General features: G+C 41.8%; 1 protein-coding gene across 1 annotated transcript in view; it reads left to right on the top strand.

The window, feature by feature from the left end:
* Positions 1-16,587, top strand: part of xylt1 (xylosyltransferase I) — a 66,792-nt gene extending 50,205 nt beyond the window's left edge. Inside the window, exons 8-11 of the mRNA XM_076145787.1 lie at positions 80-345; positions 3,028-3,226; positions 9,826-10,159; positions 13,361-16,587. Of these exons, the coding sequence (XP_076001902.1) occupies positions 80-345; positions 3,028-3,226; positions 9,826-10,159; positions 13,361-13,683 (1,122 nt within the window). The 3' untranslated portion in view covers positions 13,684-16,587. The remainder of the gene's footprint in view (positions 1-79; positions 346-3,027; positions 3,227-9,825; positions 10,160-13,360) is intronic.
* The last annotated feature ends 1,436 nt before the right edge of the window (positions 16,588-18,023 follow it).

The raw sequence follows: 18,023 nt of genomic DNA, 5'->3' as shown, positions 1-18,023 counted from the left end.
TCTTAATCTTCTGTTTTTTCTCGTCCCTCCCTTCTGTGCTGTTCCGTTCCTTCCCTGCCTCTTTCCTCTGCCTCTCCAGCAAACGGTGCGGCCCACCTTCTTTGCCAGGAAGTTTGAAGCCAGTGTGAACCAGGAGATAGTGAACCAGTTGGATACCTACCTGTTTGGTCAGTTTCCCCAGGGAACGCCTAGCCTCCAGGCATACTGGGAGAACATGTACGACGAGCCAGATGGCGTGGCCAGTCTGTCGGACGTACAGCTCACATACTTCCACTCCTTCTCAAGGCTGGGCCTGGGTAGGGCTGCCTCCTCACTGCAGGGAAACCCAAAGGATCACAGCTGCAGGTTAGTTCCCACAGGATAAATATACATGTATGCAAACATGCATCAGCACACAAATGATTCAACTATGCAAATTTTCCCCACTCAAATGTTCCACTCATGCATCTTCGTAAACGCAGTAGCATCACACACCTGCAGCTACACCCACAGGTGCAATTAAGTCACACTGACCTCTCTTTATTCTCTAAAACCATGAGACGCACCCATGTTAACATGAATGCAGCCTATATGAAACCTTTTGAATCTCTGTTGACACAGCGTCTGTGACTGGGATCACGTGTCATGGCAATACACCATTAGGAACAATAGATTGTTCCAGTCAGCAGCTGGGAGCTCTGGGTAATGCGGTTCATTCTGTAAGACGATATGACATGCTGTCAATTTAACCTTTACATAATGAGGCTAAATAGGTCATGGGATTGGAAGCTCTCTCTTTAGGCCAATATATTATTAGTGGGACTTTATGATGTCCAAAGTGTGATTAACATGTGGTGAACATGAAAAAGGAAAACCAAATCATTCTATACTTAATTAAACCTTAAACAAACACTCTCAGTCTCAGCTAACTCAGCAAGATTCAAGAACATTGTTTTACTTTGGAGAGTTTGGAAACAGAAATCATCAAGTACAATTACTTAGAGCATCTTTGTAATTCAAGGATTGTAATCGTTTCGGTTATGACACCCAGTATGTAAGCTGAGATGGCTTGTTCCACGTAAGCACAGCTCCACTAGGACAGGGGCATCCAGTGCCAGTGCCCCCCCTCCCTCTGCATTGTGGGTGTTCTGCAAAGCCCTGTGGGTAAAGCTCAATGGAGAAAGGAAACATGTTTCCATCTGTCAAACCTCAAACCACTTCATCTATCGGCTACAGCTGTTTCTACTCATATCCTGCGTCTGGTTCAAAAAAGAGAGAACAAGACAAAAACTGAGGTGTCTACAGAAGGTGGCTACAGATCTGTGTGTGTGTGTTTGAGCAGTGGGGTCTTTAAATCTCTGTAATTGCCAGCTAATAAGCTCGAGAAACAAGCAAATGCCTTTGACTTATGTGTAAGAGCAGTTTAAGAAAGCCGGAGGGAGCAAAGGTCACTAAAATAGACAACTCTGTGTGTGTCTGCCTGTATCTGCTACAGCACAGTGGTAGGGTGTGTATGCCTTGTCTTCATTCACTCAGGAATGCTCCTTTTGATGTGCTTGTGTCTACATGTGTGTTTACTTGCGCATATTCTGTTTGTGCAGACTCATTTGTTGCCCTCGCTTTGTGTGTATTCCCACATAGTTTGCATGCATATAGAATTCAGATGTGCTTCCAACAGATGGTTGAGACAGCCTGGCTGTGAGACCAGCACAAGAGAGAGAGAGAGAGGCCAAAGAGAAGGTTTGGAGTCTTTTGGCAGCCTGCTGTGACTCGGTTTGAGAGAGAGCGGAGAAGATGCCTGAATGGAGCTTCTGTATAGGCTAAGCCACAGCCCCTTCTCCATGCCTCTTACACTGGCAGCCCCATCTCTTTTAGGAAGACAGAACAGGGGAGAATGGGAGGCTAAGGGAGGAGGACAGAAAATTAGATTAAGGAAGGAGACAACAGGAAATAAGAGGAAGAGGAAGCAGCAACAAAATACAGTTGGGCAAATGGAGAAAGAGGAGAAAGATGTTAGGGAACACAAGAGAGGAGGGAGTGTTGAGCGCTATCCTTGTGGGTGTAAATATTTGCTGTTCTGCTTGTCAGGGTAGCATTTACCGGGACGGGTTGACTCCTGGTCCTTTAGTGGAATACTGATGAGGCCATGGGCAGGGAGGGGCTCTGTGTGTGCATGTGTGTTTCTCTTTGTGTGTGCCTGTGTTTGCGCAACCTTGCATATGTAAAGCAGGGGAAAGGAAGGAGATGTTGAAGAAGCAGAAGACATGGAGGACTATGGGAAAGAGGGAGTCAGGATGTGTGGCTAGGGCAGCTGTGGCGTGTTCTCCGGCTGTGCCCACCCCAGCCCCTGTTTATTTTTCCAGAAGTCACTGCCCTGAGGGCCGGCCCCACTGACACGTAGGAAGCAGCACACAAACAAACAGACTAATCAGACAGACAAGGCTTGAGCTGCTAGGGACTGGACTGTTTCGTTGAATTGCTCTAAGACTAACCCTAAGCTAGCAGACCAGTGAGATCTGGACTGTCACATGTCTCCTATCACATTCAGAGAAGGAGCACATGTTCAATCAACTGGCACACAGAGAAATAATATAGATCAAGAAATGTGTCCCTCACTTGGTAAGATGTTCTCATCGGTGTGTTGGCTTATATACTCTGTCTGGCAGTCCACAGAAACAATACAAAAAGGAGAAAACCCAAGAGAGCGCAAGAGTGAGCCTAGTAGACAATGAGATGGGCTTCACAGGATTTATCAGCATGTTCTGGAACATGTCTTTGACAAATTGGTATTCTATAAAAGGTCACTGAATTAATGTCCATCCTGTCACACAATCATTGAACCAAGTAACTCTCCACAAACCACCAGGAGGGAGCATTAGCGTCAAGCCACATTAGCATGTCCAAGGCCAACACGGTCTAGGCATTATCCTGACCAATCTAGATGTTCCTCTCCTTTTACACGGTTGGCCTTTAGAACAGCACGGTAGGTAGGTCAGTAGATATCAGATTTGCTAATGGATTCTCTCTCAATGCTCTGTGGATTTTCAGGTATTTCCCCATGGGTCACCCAGTGTCAGTCCATCTTTATTTCCAGTCGGACCAGTTCCAGGGCTACCTGGTCAAGCACCATGCTACTAACCTGGCGACTAGCAAGCTGGAGACCCTGGAGACCTGGATAGCACCCACGAGGAACTTCAGGATAACCAGCCCTCCCACCAGCACCTTCAGCAGATTGCAGTTTGCAGGGGTGAGTCAGCATAACGCCACGGGTCATTTAGTTTTCATTTTATCAGTTACATGTAAGTCGCCCATTTGGCCTTAGTCACAGGACAATTAGTCAACCATTCGCAGAGTACGAAATATGTTCCATAAAAACCCAAGCACCACACGGGTCCTTCACTGTATAATTAGAGGTGAGATATACAGCTCATTGCCATGGTGACCCAATATGCATTGCTATGGCGACCTTGCCAAGACTCATCGCGGCACATCTCCAAGCAATTAAAATGGTGGCCGTGATGGCCTTGTAAAATGTAAATTGATTGAACTCTTCCAGGTTTATGGGGATGAGTGCTCCATGATCTGCTTATTTGTTGTTTCCTAATAGAACGTCTTCTCACCTTCACACTGGAATGCCTCCCATGATTGTCTTGTTATGTTAATCTGTGTTTCTGTTTACCACAATTCCTGTTTAGGATACAGCAGCTCAGCAAAGATGTAACAGCCGCAGAGTGCTGTTTTATAAAGGACAGAATTAACTGAGTGAATGTAATTTGACCTTTCTCTCTCTCTGGTTTATCATGCTTGGCTTGTAGGAGGCAGAAAAGCTCCTAAAATGTCATCAAATATGTAACTGCATTTGTTTGGTCTATTTGTGCACGTGGACAAAAAACTCAGGCCTCGACTGCATATGCAAACTTAACCTTTGAACACCTGAACCCTGTTTGACCTTTTTGGTCAGGCTCAAACATCAGGGAGCCATGCTCTCACTCACAGCACCGCTCCCTCACATTCAGTGAGTGACAGAGGTGATGTGAGCAGCGACTTTTATCTGGATCCTCAGACTGAGAATGCAGGCAGTGAGCACAGACTGTCAGTCAGTCACTGTGTCCATCTGTCATTCAAGACGAGACCAGTAAAAGGCTTAAGTTGATGCACGGCATTGCAGCTGTAGTTATCTACTTTTTGTCGACTTAAGAAGATATGACTCATTATAAAAAATGCTATATGCTGGAGTTTAGGAGATAAACCATATGGCTGTTTGACAATGTGTTCCCCACCCTCCTTTAGATATAAAGGAAGACAGATATGCCTTTATTTTCACTCCTCTACCCCTCCCCCATCTGCATTTATATGCCACTTTTTACAACATGATTTAATGTCAGGCCACTTTAATGCACAGTTAAAATTAGTATTTCACCTCAAGCTGGGCTTGACATTGAGAGGTCTATTAAACTGTGTTAGATAAATCTTATATTATGAACGTCCCTGACACACGATTTAGTCCTCATTCTCAACAAAAGACTGAACACGATAAGCTTCACAAAGGTGGTGTGTGCTGCAGGCCTGTTGTATTAGAGAATGTGCTGTGGGGGAGAGGGACTATAGGAGGCAAGGCTAACCATACCTTCATACATATTACATTACATTACATTACATTACGATCATTTGGCAGACGCTTATATCCAAAGCGACTTACATTACATTACCACCCTTCGCAGAGAGGGGAGCAATTGAGGGTTCGGTGCCTTGCTCAGGGGCACCTCGGCAGGCGCTCGAACCGGCGACACTCCGGTTCCCAAGCGGAAGCACTACCCACTGAGCCACTGCCTCCCTATAACATATAAAAGCTCAAACATCTAATGAAGGATCTATGTCATCTTTTATTTCAAAATCACTGATATGAGTCATATTTGAAGCTGGCATCAAGTGCCACCATGCCTCCTGAGGCACGTCACACTGCGCCACTCTGCAGGGATTCTTAGTTTGTCTGTGCAATGCGTCATTAGATATAGCGGTACAGTTTGGAGCGGACTACCAAACAAAATGAGCATTAAAAGATGGACTTAAAAGCATGAACTACATTTTTTTCAATTAGGTCGATTTTAATAACGTGCATGTGCCGCCCAGAAATGGACTTAGGTGTCCATGCAGCTCAACTTTGACGAACTTTTCCTGCAGATCTTTGTCATCAACTCTGAATTGAGGCATTTATTTGGAAACCACAAGACACAATTTATAAAGGGTTTATAGGTGTATCTAATGGTATTTTCCAAACTATATTTATCTAAGAGGACATTAATAAGAGCAGCTTTTGGGATGCCAGGCTGTGTAAATCCCCTTTTTAAGGGTCATGGTTTTCTCCCTTTTTACTATAAGCTATTAGTTCTGCAGTTTTAAGTGCTAATAATACATGATTATATATGCTTTCTTGGTGCCATTACTGTACTTTGGCACAAAAGCACATTACCAATTAATTGTATTAAATTGTAACAATTAAATTGTATTTTTGTTATTATATGTAGCACCGCCTGCACCTTTACAGCACAACACCACATTTTCTCCCTTGTGGTTTCACCCCACCCTTGCCATCTTGGCCAATGCTCCAGTTTATCTTTATTACCAAGTGTACCTTCATCTTGCTCAGAGTCCCTCAGTGGTATAAAAGGTGCCCCAGGGGAGTCCTCTGGGTGCTACAGTGAACACCTGTGTTTGATTACCCCCAGAAAATGTGCCACTAATAAGCCTCCAAATGCAGCCCCGAGGAGGACGGAAGCCCCTTGATTTTAAGCAAGGCCAGATGTAGGCTGTGACTGTTCACTCAAATTGTACTGTCTTGTTTTATGGAGGTGTCAGAGCCTGGGTGCCAGAAAGATGGTGATGTGTAGAACAGTTTGCTGGGTTACAAGGTCAGACAGAAGAAAAGGAATTAGATACAAGAGTTTTGATATTTTCTATCAAGTCAGGTATGAAAGTGAGCACAGCCGTGGCAAGAATGAATGAAGAGATATGAGTCACAGTTGTGAGTGGTGAAGCATGATGAAAAGAAATACAAGTTAAAAAATACAAAACATAAAGAAGAGTGCACAAGTCATTAGCAGATGTTCCTGGACAGTAAGAGCCTGTTCTCACTGTTGTTAGGGACAACAACAGAGGATAAATGAGGGTAAACTACTTAATTACCTTGGGTTGTTAGTAATTGCTGCTGTTATGAATGGAAAGTTGGAATAATTGGTTCAAGTCAGTGGAAAGTGTGAGTAAATAATGTGTGTAACCAGCTTGCCTGATCAGAAGAGAAAGTAAGAATAGAGTAGTCATTCAAACAGGAGCGAATGTCATAATGAGCTTGCCAGATCAGCATTAGTTCCAAAAATCAGTTTCTTCTAAGTATAGCAATTAGAGAAGGAAGGCCATAAGCCTGCGACTTGGTAAGGTTGTAAGGCTTGATTGAGTAGCAGTATTAAGCCAAAGCTTATTGGGTAGAAGCAGCAAGGGACAGGTTGAGTGTTAGAGGTCATTGTAAGCCACTGGCAGAAGCTGAAACGGGCCAGAAGTTAATCCTAGTTTGACCCACTTTTACACTGAAAGCAAGAGTTTCTTGCTAGTGTTAAGCTTCCTTGATTACCTGTGTACGTACCTGACACCAAGGAGTGTATTTACCAACCCACCGCAAATCTGCAACAGGGATGTAAAATTTTGTGTCGCTGCAATTTTGGAGAGTATTTACTCAACTGATGACATGAAATGAGCACAGATGCAAATCAGATCATTTCAAATACTGAAACTACGAATTAGCTGCTGCAAACTTTAAAGACATCACTATTGATGTGTGGCAGCGGAACACACATACTTCTCTTCACACACTATCCGCTTAACAAAGGAAAATACACTTTTTTGACCGAATGCTTCCAATTAATGCAGGATCATGGTGAACTGCGAACTATGCAAACCTGTGAACTAATTTATGAGTGAGGGGAGAGGAAAAGAAGATGTGTCAAAGAATATTTTTAATGTGATGCAGTATTGTAATAATGTATTCATCCAAACACAGTGTTGAGTGGAGCTTCTCTTCTGCAGCCCCTCAGTATGTACAGGGAATCCCCATTTCACTCATTTGTGCCTATATGCATATAGAATATACACAGATACACAGTATGTAGTGCCATACAGGGAAGTGTGCTCTGCATGCTTCTATTGGAGTATGGCATGGTAAACGAGTGGAGATTGAGCACTGGTCATGCGGCAAGAGCTTCTGCTACTTAACAAGTTGTGTTTGCACTAATTAATCACTCTGCATGTATTGTTTCCCAATTCATAAGCTCTGTCTAATGACCAAAAGAAGAAGACTGCGGTGGTGAAAATGACTTCTCTCCATGGGGTGTCAGGACTCTGGTTTAGGGACAGGGATAGGAGTTTGGCCATATCTATTCAGGACGGCTCCATGGGCCGCTATTTCTGACCCTTCCACTGGGGAAGAGAGCACAAGACAGACGTAGAAGATTTTAAAGATTTTACATATCCAGTCTGGATATTGGAATGTGGATTAGGTGAGGGACATCTGGACTACTATGTTTAGAGCACTGCCTCTTTGACCCAGACCTCCATAAACAATGAGCGCATAGATGGATGGTTGGGTTAATGGTATATACTGTATATGCTATATACATTGTGGGTCTGAACCAGGGCAGCTGCCAGTACATCTGTCCAGAATCAACAGCTCCTACACTGACTTTGATTGAACCTCCAAAAGAGGAAACTATGCTTGGTGCATATTTCATGTTGTCCTTTTCACTCATATTTGGCTGCAAAACTTCAGCCAAGAACCAGAAGCAAGTCTCCAGGGTTTTTCCCAACCACAACATGCAAATATTGCCTGAATCTCCAACTCACAAGTCTAACTTCAGTTGGCTGTCTACAGACTCTCTCCCAGTGGATTACAGTGACATTCCTTTGTCGATACCACTTTCATTTCTTTCTGAGGATTGGAATCAAACTGTTGCGAATCAATTGAGGGTGTTCTATGTGCCAGCAAGTCAGCTTGAATAAGGTAATGAACTACAGAGGTGCCAGACAAGGGAGTTGATTAGTATAGTCTGTCGAGGATTTAAAGAGAAAGAATCAAGGTCCATTTGGCGGAAATGGCAGAGGTCAATCCGATAATTTAAATGGAAGTAGGGTATCTTTTATAGATGGCCAAGACTGTTACAGTCTCTCTGTCTCTCTCTCTCTCGCTTACTCATTTACGCCAGTGGCGTATATTTATACATCACAAACTCTATTCTCAAAGGATGTAATACACAGTCAGTTCCAGGCAGCCATCGATCGTCCAACGGGGTGAGGCTGTGTTAATCAGCTACCACTGTAAGGATGAGCACTTGCTAAAGCCGCCATCGCTCTCACATTTCTGCCAACATCCCAGACGTGTAACAGCGTCAGTGTATTTGTGTATATCTTCTCTCCCAGCTGAATCTTCCTGTCTTCCCATCAATTTCGATCTTCCTATCGTTCTAATTTTGCACACCGCACAGTTTAGATATTTTTGCAACCCAAGACACATCACACCTCTTAAGTTACAGTCGTTACCGCAATGAAGACATTAAAGGCAATTAGTGGTATTTGTATCCCTTCCTGCTCTCTGATTTGTTCTGTCTCTGTTTGCTATTTTTCCCTCGTCTCTCTTAGTTTATTTCTAGATCCTGACCAATATATCTGCAGGCTGATATCAGTTAATCACAGATACTGTATATTGCATTGGCAAATAGTATATGTTTGTGCATATGCAAAAACATAATGGTGGTTTTACAGCCTATTTTATGTCAAACTGTTTATATTTTCAGTCATGATAAATAGTTATTTCAATTAAGTTGAAATTTAAAGCTATTGAACTGTGAAAATATACTTAACAAAACAACAACGTCATCTGAATAGCCAATTATAGGGATTTGTTTTGGTTAGTTTGATTAACGTTATGAATTAAGTAGAAAATAAATAGTTTTACTCTTATTTATAAAGCATAATTCTAAAATCCCGAATTCACTTCAGATCAAAAACCAACAATGAAACTTAACTAAATTGTAATTCTGTAATCATATTATATGTAATGGTGTTAATTCACCAAACATTTATAATTTGTTATTATTTTTGTTACATTTCCTTTGTAAAAGCAAAATCGATGTTCTCTCAACGTTTCTGTTCTTTTTGTCCCTGGAATCCCTATTTTCTGTGGTCACTCTGTCTGCATATAATTGGGTCTATATACTTGTGTTCATTACTCTTAATCTCTCTCTCTCTCTCTCTCTCTCTCTCTCTCTCTCTCTCTCTCTCTCTCTCTCTCTCTCTCTCTCGCTCTCTCTCCCCCTCTGGGCCGCTATGTATTCAGCGAGCAGCAGGCGATGCATTTGATCCTCACCCTAAGGCGATATATGGTCGGCGCTGCCCATATGTCTTCTTCAGTCTTCGTGATTCTCATATTTCTCATTAATGATATACTCTGGCTTACAGTGTACCAGGACCTGTGGAAACATTTTTGAAATGTGTAGAAACTACAAGGCATGTCAGCGGCTGCATTTAACATAATGTAGCTGCTGTGTTGTGAAGGTTGGGCCGGAGGTTTTGATGAGCTTCCATAATAAAAAATGCATGTTGAAGATTATTTCCCCAGATAAAACATGTGCTGTAGATATGGATGAACAAATGATGTTACTTTTTTATGTTCATTGCACGTTGTATAACAGCAGTGAATTTATTTGCCTTTATGTTATTAGTTTCTCTCCTCGTCTCTCTTCTCACCTCATTCTGTCACTCATTATTGTGTTCCTTTCCTTGTTCTCTTCCGTTCCCTCTCAGATCGGCACCGAATGGGACGCCAAAGAACGCATGTTCCGGAACTTTGGTGGCCTCATGGGGCCCATGGAAGAGACCGTAGGCATGCAGAAGTGGAACAAGGGGCCCAACGTCACAGTCACTGTCGTGTGGATCGACCCCACCAACGTCATCGCAGCCACGTACGACATCCTGATCGATGCCAGTGCCGAGTTCACTCACTATCGGCCGCCGCTCAACCAGCCTCTGCGGCCCGGCGTGTGGAGCGTCCGCATCCTGCACCACTGGAGCCCTGTGGCTGAGATGCGCTTCCTCATTGCCCCGTTGGCCTACAATAAGCACCAACCCATACGGCAAGGTGAGATGAGTTTCCTGTAAACCTTTGCATGGTAATTGTCGCTGAACAAGGAATTAAACCGATTTCAAACTTAGCTTCTACATCAAACAAATTGAATGAATTTTGGGTTGCAGATATGAGGAAAATATGCAGAAACTGTAATAGTTGTCTCAATTAAATTAGATTAAATTGATTGATGCAAGCAAACATTAAAAACAAATACTTCTCCGTAATAAATGAAAATCTGACAACACTTTTTTTGTTTGCTTTATGCTGGTTATACATTAATTTTCCAAAGAAACAAGCACCATATGGTTGTGCAATTACCAGCAATGCAATGCAGCCCTTTCCTCATGGCCATCAGGGTTTGAGCTGCAGTGCACATAAATAGACTAAAATGAGTCATCTTGCCAATAGCACCAATTCCAAACATCTATTCGACAGTGCCCATTTTGTAAAAAAAAGAAAAAAGCTGTGTTAAAACGAGTGCCTTACTGGTCTTACAAGTAATTTGTGCATGTTTTTGTGTGGTTATTATGCACCATGTAAGCTGAGTGCTGGGACATGGTTCTATATACTTGTTGAGTGCGAGTGAATCATTTGTAATCATAAATCCACAGTGCCGGTCTAACATAAGCTAAATTATGCTAAAATGAGCTCTTGATCAATAATGCATCTGTTCCTATATAGAGTGGCACTCTTCCAGTTTGACTACATAAGCTGAAAGGTATTTTAAATGGGTGAAAATAACCACAACGTTATTGTACAGCCAACTAGCCACACTCACCATGCATGTCAAGCTAATACCAAAATACACTTACGGTACCAACACCGCAGCTTTTAGCAGAAAGGATCTGCAGTTGAATCACAAATCCAGACTTTGTCCATTTGTCACTTTCCAGACTATTCTAAGCCTTTAAAAATCCCCAGAGTAGCAGAAGGGGAAAGTTTAGTAGGTAATTCTCGATGTTGAAGGTTCAGAACAGTCGCCTTGTCAGCCGCTTCAATCGCTTTAAAAAGGCCTGGTCGATGATAATTAACCTATTGGAAAATTGGATTGGCTGAATCTGCGTAGTTAAAATAAATATGAATTCTGTACAGTCCAATAGAGGTGGCTTGAAATTGATCCTTTGTGAAACTCGTTATGTGACGGTATTTTCATAGTGTCAGATGAGTGTTGATTCAACTGTTAGTAGTGCAGTTAATGTTGTGTCTCAAGCCACAAACTGTCAACTTATAAATGATGTTTGTGATGCAAAGGTAGTATGCATTGTAGGATTGTGATGAGTTCTCAATACAACAGCCAGCCAGCATATTTTGCTGGCTGCGGGTAAATTCCCATTCAAAATAACTAAAACAGGAACAATCATAACGCTCAGCTTCCATATACATACTGGACTTGTAATCTTTGGCAGTAAGACAGCGACAAATTCTATCTTCAGTTGAGGTTTCCTATATTTTTTGTCGTTTTAGTTTAGTTGAGACTCCTTCCAATGAATGCACAAAGAATAAAAGTCGGGACCAACATTGTGGCATTTTGCCCTTGACCAACCAGCCTGTCATTCTCTGAAGCAATGATTGCTGGTTTAGATGTTCAAAAATATCTGGACAAACACACCAGCATACAAACACGCGCATAGAAACACACGCACACACACACAGAACATTGTATTTGCAATGATGCCCTTTCTAATCAAGCTTCTGGGCCTCTGCAGGCCCTGGTTGTTTGTCATCAAGTCACCCCTAATAACCCAGCAAGCTGCTCATACATACTAAACAGAGTGTTAACAACAGAGCACTTAGCCTTCCAAAAACAATGACACAATTAAATCAATCAGCCAGCATGGATAAGGGGGCAAGACTGCGCTGTTCTAGTCCATAAGCCGTCAGTTTGCTGTGAAAGTCACCAGAGAGTTGCCTTCTTCCATTTAATACTCTGACTGAGTCATTTTAATTATGAAGAGAAACAACAAATGAAGTTACGTGTTTTCTCTTTAGCCTGTGTCTCAGTGGGATCATGATGGATCTGTTGTGTGAATAAAATATTCATCACAGCTTATAGGTGTTGTTTGTTTGCATTAAACAACATAGAGAAAATAGGGCAGCTCCTTCAAATGCGCCACATTGCAAAACTTTGTACAAACAATCTCACGTATTGTTGTTTATGTCACTTCATTTATATTCCTGCATTGAAGTTCACACATTGTAACAGATGGCAAACGTAAGTGTGGTTTAATCCTTTGTTCTACTCCGTAAGCATATATAGGTAACAGTGTCAATCTCTCTGTGTTTGACTAACGTCTAAAGTCATTACGTAATAGGCTTGTGTAAGCGTCACTCGCCATGTGTCCGAGTGCGTGTAAGCGTGGCCGTAATGTAAGCTTTCGCCTTCGCTGCTGCATCCACCCGTCTGTAATTTACGGCCATGACACGGCACCAGCTCGCTCTCTCTTACATGCAGCTCCAGTAAAACTTTATGACGTGGCCTTCCACCCGCATCGGCAATAGCAGCCACACACACGCACACACGCAACTGTGCATAGTTATACGCACACACACCACTGTAGAAAATTCATTCACATACATGGAACTATACACATGCAGTCATAAATTTACACACACTGCTATACCACAGGCTTCCTGGCTTTGGTCGGACATCCCTGGGTTTGGCACAGCGTTCCATGTCTGACTCCATCTTTTGTCACTAGTCCATGAAAAGCACTGATGTCTGCTAACATCTGGGTGAGAGACCAATGCGGAGAGAATCTGTGTTCCATAGCCACACTTAGAAGTTCTTGCTTGCGCCCCAGTTAGAGGACGGCTGAGGAATTTACAGCCTCGCTCAAACTCAGGGTGGAGAGGGTGTTTTAAGGAGAAGCTTTGAGCCTTATGGGAAGAAAGGGTGAGGGTATCTGAGTGTTTCTGAGGTCATTTTAAAGAAGTCAGTGTTGCATTGACTTGAGGCGTTGCATCAAAGAACAGGATTTAATAAGTGTGACTGTGAAAATCAATTAAAGCAAATTAGCATCCAGTGAAAGCCTTTAAGATAATAACAAAGCAAATCACGTAGCAAGCGTTGGTATTTAATTATCCATGTCTCTTCCTCTCTCTCTCTACCCTTTACCTTTTCACCCTCAAACCACCATTCTCACTTTCTGACCGCCGACTATCATCTCTCTCCCTCTTTTCTTTTCTGTGTCTTTCTTTCCCACGTTTCTCCAGAGGACACTCTGAAGTTCCACAATGGGCCAGCGAAGAACAGCTACATGGAGCAGAGTTTCCATGGCCTCAACCCCGTGCTCAACATCCCAGTCAGCCTGGGCTACGTGGAGCAGGCCAAGAGGAATGCTGCTCTGACCGGCTCTGAGCTGGAGCGCTGGGTAGACAGCCTGGTGGGCGAGCTGTGGGAAGCGTCGGATGTCTGCGCCGTGGGCCCTACCGCCTGCCCTGTCATGCAAGCCTGCCCCAAGACCTCTTGGAGCTCCCTGAGCCCAGACCCCAAATCTCATCTGGGAGCGCCGCGAGCCAACGGGCGCATCAGGTAGCAGCGGGGCCTCCAGCTGGACGGGAGGCCACAACACAGTGGATACACTGCTGATTTTTATTTATTTATGGACGTTGTTGCAGGTGGGGGAGGGGAAAGTGTTCTTCCTCTGTCTCAGGAGAAGAAGGAAACAAAAGAAAAGTGGATTTTTTTTGGAGGGGTTGGTGTGGGCGTCTGAACAGAAAGCGAGGAGAATTGTTTTGAGACCCTCCCACAGGGTTCCTCTTTTTTGGGGGGGATTATGTTGGCTTTGCAATTTCAGTTTTCTCAAGTATTTATTTTCTCGTCATGGCTGAATTTTACTGTGATCAAACGTTGCAAATATAAGCATTTATTTTGCTGTTGAATGAATTACCAAGTCAGCGTTCAAAGCCCCGCACAGGGCACAGCGGTGATGTGAGAGCGGAATGGAATTGCGGACGCTGGGAGTAGACTAAGCTCTGCTCCAAACAGGCCTTAGCTGTTAGATCTATGGAAGGAGGAAGCCTGGTACTGAGCGAATGATGTGCCTCTTACAATTTATGTCAAACTACGAGACATTGTCAGTGTTCAGATACACCAAACAAGTTGATTATTATTTTGATACGACGCAAATGCAGCACCATTAAAGGTTCCCAGTATATATGAAAAACAATAATCTTATCATTGCGAAAGCCAATTACTTCAAAACTCTGAATTATTGACAGCTCAGTGACTTAGTACGCTAAGTTTATAAAACTTAATATATAAATATATCAATAATAGCACAATTAAGACATAAATTCAGTGCCTGATCAGGATGTTTAAACTGTGGTGATGAGTGAAACATCTGCCCAGTCACTTTAAATATGGAAAAAATGCAATTATAGAGGCCTTCTCTGAATAATTACAACTATTTGAATTATAATAGCAATTATATGTTAGACATTTTAGTGTTCTAAGCTTACAAATGCTTCTTTTATTGTTGTATAATAAAATGATAATGTTGTTTTTGTCATGAAAGCCAGATGTTGACAGGTAGAAAACAAAGTAAGGACTGTATTGTACAAAGTCTGTATTGGGGGATAATTCAACCATCAACCACACGGTGATGGGCTGAGTCACCTCCACAACAACTGAAGCTCATTCAGAAGACTTCTGTTACATGAATTAGCGCAGCAGTAATGCATTGTCCCAGGTAAAAGCCAAGGAAAGTCCACGTGTTAATGTACTGCAACATCTGTTGTAAGTCATTTTTTTCGCTTAGCAAAATATGGGTGTTCGCATACAAAAGGCCCTGATCGACAAAAGGTCCCTTTGAGACATTTCATACTCTTCACGCTACACAGGGAAGACACTTCTCCAGGGAAGACGTCACGTAGTGCGTGTCCCTGTGTTGCCAATCTCTAGTGATCAGTCTCATAGCGTGAACGTTTTGTGACTTCAAGACACTGACATGCAAGACAATGCTGTCATGTACTGTGATTTACAAAGCGAGCTGACAACTTCAAAAGTGGTGCAGCGTGTATGAGGCACACAGTGAGACACAGAGGTTCACCTGAGGAGGGGGCGGTTTAGACCTCAGTGTCACAGATTGCCTTTTCTATAAACACAATCAGACTGAATCAAGTTTTAAATTTGTGTCTTTTAAGAATACAATGCAAATCAGGAAATACTGTAGTATTGTCTATTTCAACGCAAATGCTAAATTGTAATTGGTAACAAAGGTCTATGAATGAGGAGACATTGTTGTGTGAAGCTATCTGCCCTTACGGACACCTGAAATCTGGAGCCGTGTTTTATTAATTACCCCCATGGTCTCTTAGCAACCTGCCTCAAACAGAATTATCTCAAGCTGATCTTCATAGTCTCCTTTTTGTTTTCAGTTTAATCTTTTTACTTATTTTCATTTTTGACACATTATGTTGCACATGAATATACAAGGATTTTTCAAAATTGTGTGAATGGGGGATGGGTCCATGAGTCGCTATTTATTTATAAGTTTATATTAATACAAATATTTTAGTCAGTGACTAAATAACTGCGACGCTGCCTTGGCAGCATGACAAATATTTTTTGTAAAGAAAGCTGCCTTTATTTACAAAGGCCAACACCCCAAACATATACTGTACCTTTTTATGGCCCGCACCTGTGTTAGTCAGTGTTGTCCTGTCTGAATAGATCTTCTTGTCTTGGTTTCTTACATGGCTGTTTGCCAAGTGCATCACAAGGGGAAGCCACCCTGACCTGTGAGGTCAGAGGTCAGCTGCCTAACAACCTCACCAAGCAGAGAAGGTGAACAAAAACACTGCACAAAGCACACATTGGGTAATGTCTGGATTAAGGGAGCTACTGTGCTTTTTGGTGTATTATGGTTCATGTCCGTTTCAGAATGACAGTGAGTGGTAGTGACAATAATGCTGTGACAATAATGTAAAATTTCCAGTAAATATAAACTGTGTCCTCACACCTCATTTATAGGATTGGATCAATGGCACCTTTTCAACTGCCATCATGACAATCTATCAATGAATCATTATTAGGTGAATTAATTTGTGTGTTACACTGTACCACAACACTTCCGAACAATAGGTTCGGTCAGATATTTGTTTTAGTTTTAAATGATTTCCCTCTGAAGCCGTTGAGGAGTTCAGTCTGTGATTACCAACCTTGTTTATCCTCCAGATGAGCTAAGGGAGTGTTTTTGCAAAGGCTAAGGAAGAGACATTACTGCTCATTAACGTCAGGTTCACCTCTCCTCTCTGTCAGATGTGTTAATCCCAGTTTCTGTCGCTCCCTCTTTCTCACTTCTTAACTGGCTTTGGCTTTGGGGTGTAAAAAACAATTGTGTTTTTCACTGGCTGGCTTCTATCACCGTCTAAACTCATAGTGCCACCATGCTCAGATGAATTACGTCATACAATACATATTATTCTGTAAGCTCAATGACAGTTTTGGAAAAGGGTGAAGTAAATCAATGTAACTCAATGTGAAAGTCCTATTTTGTAACAAAATGAGTAACAAATGAAGAAAATGTACATAGGTATTTTATAATGAAATATTGTTTCAAAGTTATTGTACATGTAAATACAGATGTGGTAAACTGATTATGACATTGAATTATAAAGAATTTTTGAAGTGTCTATAATTTGGCACAAAGAGTGGTTAATGGTGTTTATTGATCAAAGTACATAACCTGTTTCAGTGTTTCGGATACACGTGACAAAAACCTTGTTCTATTTGCCTCTCAGAGAAAAATCTCATGCCAGATTGTTGTTGTTCTTGCTGGAATGTATTGTTGAGCAACTGTTGCACAAATTTCTCTGAACTGACGTTTCCCCTTGTTATATTTCGGGGAGACTGTGTGCCTTAGCTGACTTTAGAACCTACTCTGTCCATCCAAGAACTCATTATTATGATGTTTGTTTTCACCCTTTACCTTTTGTGATATACCACGAGTCCGCTAAGTGATTCGCTGGTACTACAACACCAAAAAGATGTCTGCTGTTGTATATATATCATGCCCTCTGTCTTTTTTGGCTTTCTGTTTCTTCCATTGGGGAATTTGTTTTGATTTACTTGACTGGCTTGTTTTACTTTTCTCTGACTGCTTTTTGGAAATAAAATTCTATGGGAAAACGGCTTGTGTAGTCATCAGCAAAACTACCACCACACCAACCTCAAGCAAGCAACCAAGTCATAGAGATCTACAGTATAGTGCAACGGAAGTCCCTAGTGTGTATATAGGATTAGTTTGGCTATTTTAAACAGAGAAAAAATTGATACAACTTAAACCAATTCCTAACAAAACCCATTTTATTTGCAAGTATGGCCACAAAAAAATAATTCTCGTTTATTTTAACTAAGTAGACTGGGGTGATCCATCATGGAATATTTTGTGTACCGCTGGTTGTACACGTACCACAGGTAGAGAACCACTGCTGTAGGCAAATGATTTATTTCTTTTAAAGTAGGCTTGTTGAGGCATATTTGGGCAGTACTAAGTCCTTCTTCCATTCCACCGTTTAGTCTGTAATTACAGGTACTTCATAAATATAAATTAATCAAATCAATATAATACATGCAAACAGTATTTACATAAACTCAAGGTGATCATTAATGACAAATCTTTTTAAACAATTTTCGGGATTTTTACATACATACATACATAAATATATTGATTAATTAACAAAAAGTACATTTTCTTCAAATGTTTGGATAAAAAGGGTTTGTATTATTAATATTGTTCATCCAAAGAAAGAATAAGACATATTTACATTTACAACAAAGATGCTCTATGCAGGCAGGAATGTCTACACGCCTCACGGTTGGAAATTGTTTGACGCACTCACTTCATCACTTCATCTCTTAAGTATTTTCCTT

The sequence above is a fragment of the Genypterus blacodes genome, unplaced genomic scaffold (genome assembly GCF_046128005.1).
Source record: "Genypterus blacodes isolate CSIRO-AG114 ecotype Tasmania unplaced genomic scaffold, CSIRO-AGI_Gbla_v1 ptg000030l_1, whole genome shotgun sequence".
Classification (NCBI taxonomy): Eukaryota; Metazoa; Chordata; class Actinopteri; order Ophidiiformes; family Ophidiidae; genus Genypterus; species Genypterus blacodes.
Note: the sequence above shows the minus strand (reverse complement) of the source record. Positions and strands in the feature narration are given on the sequence as shown.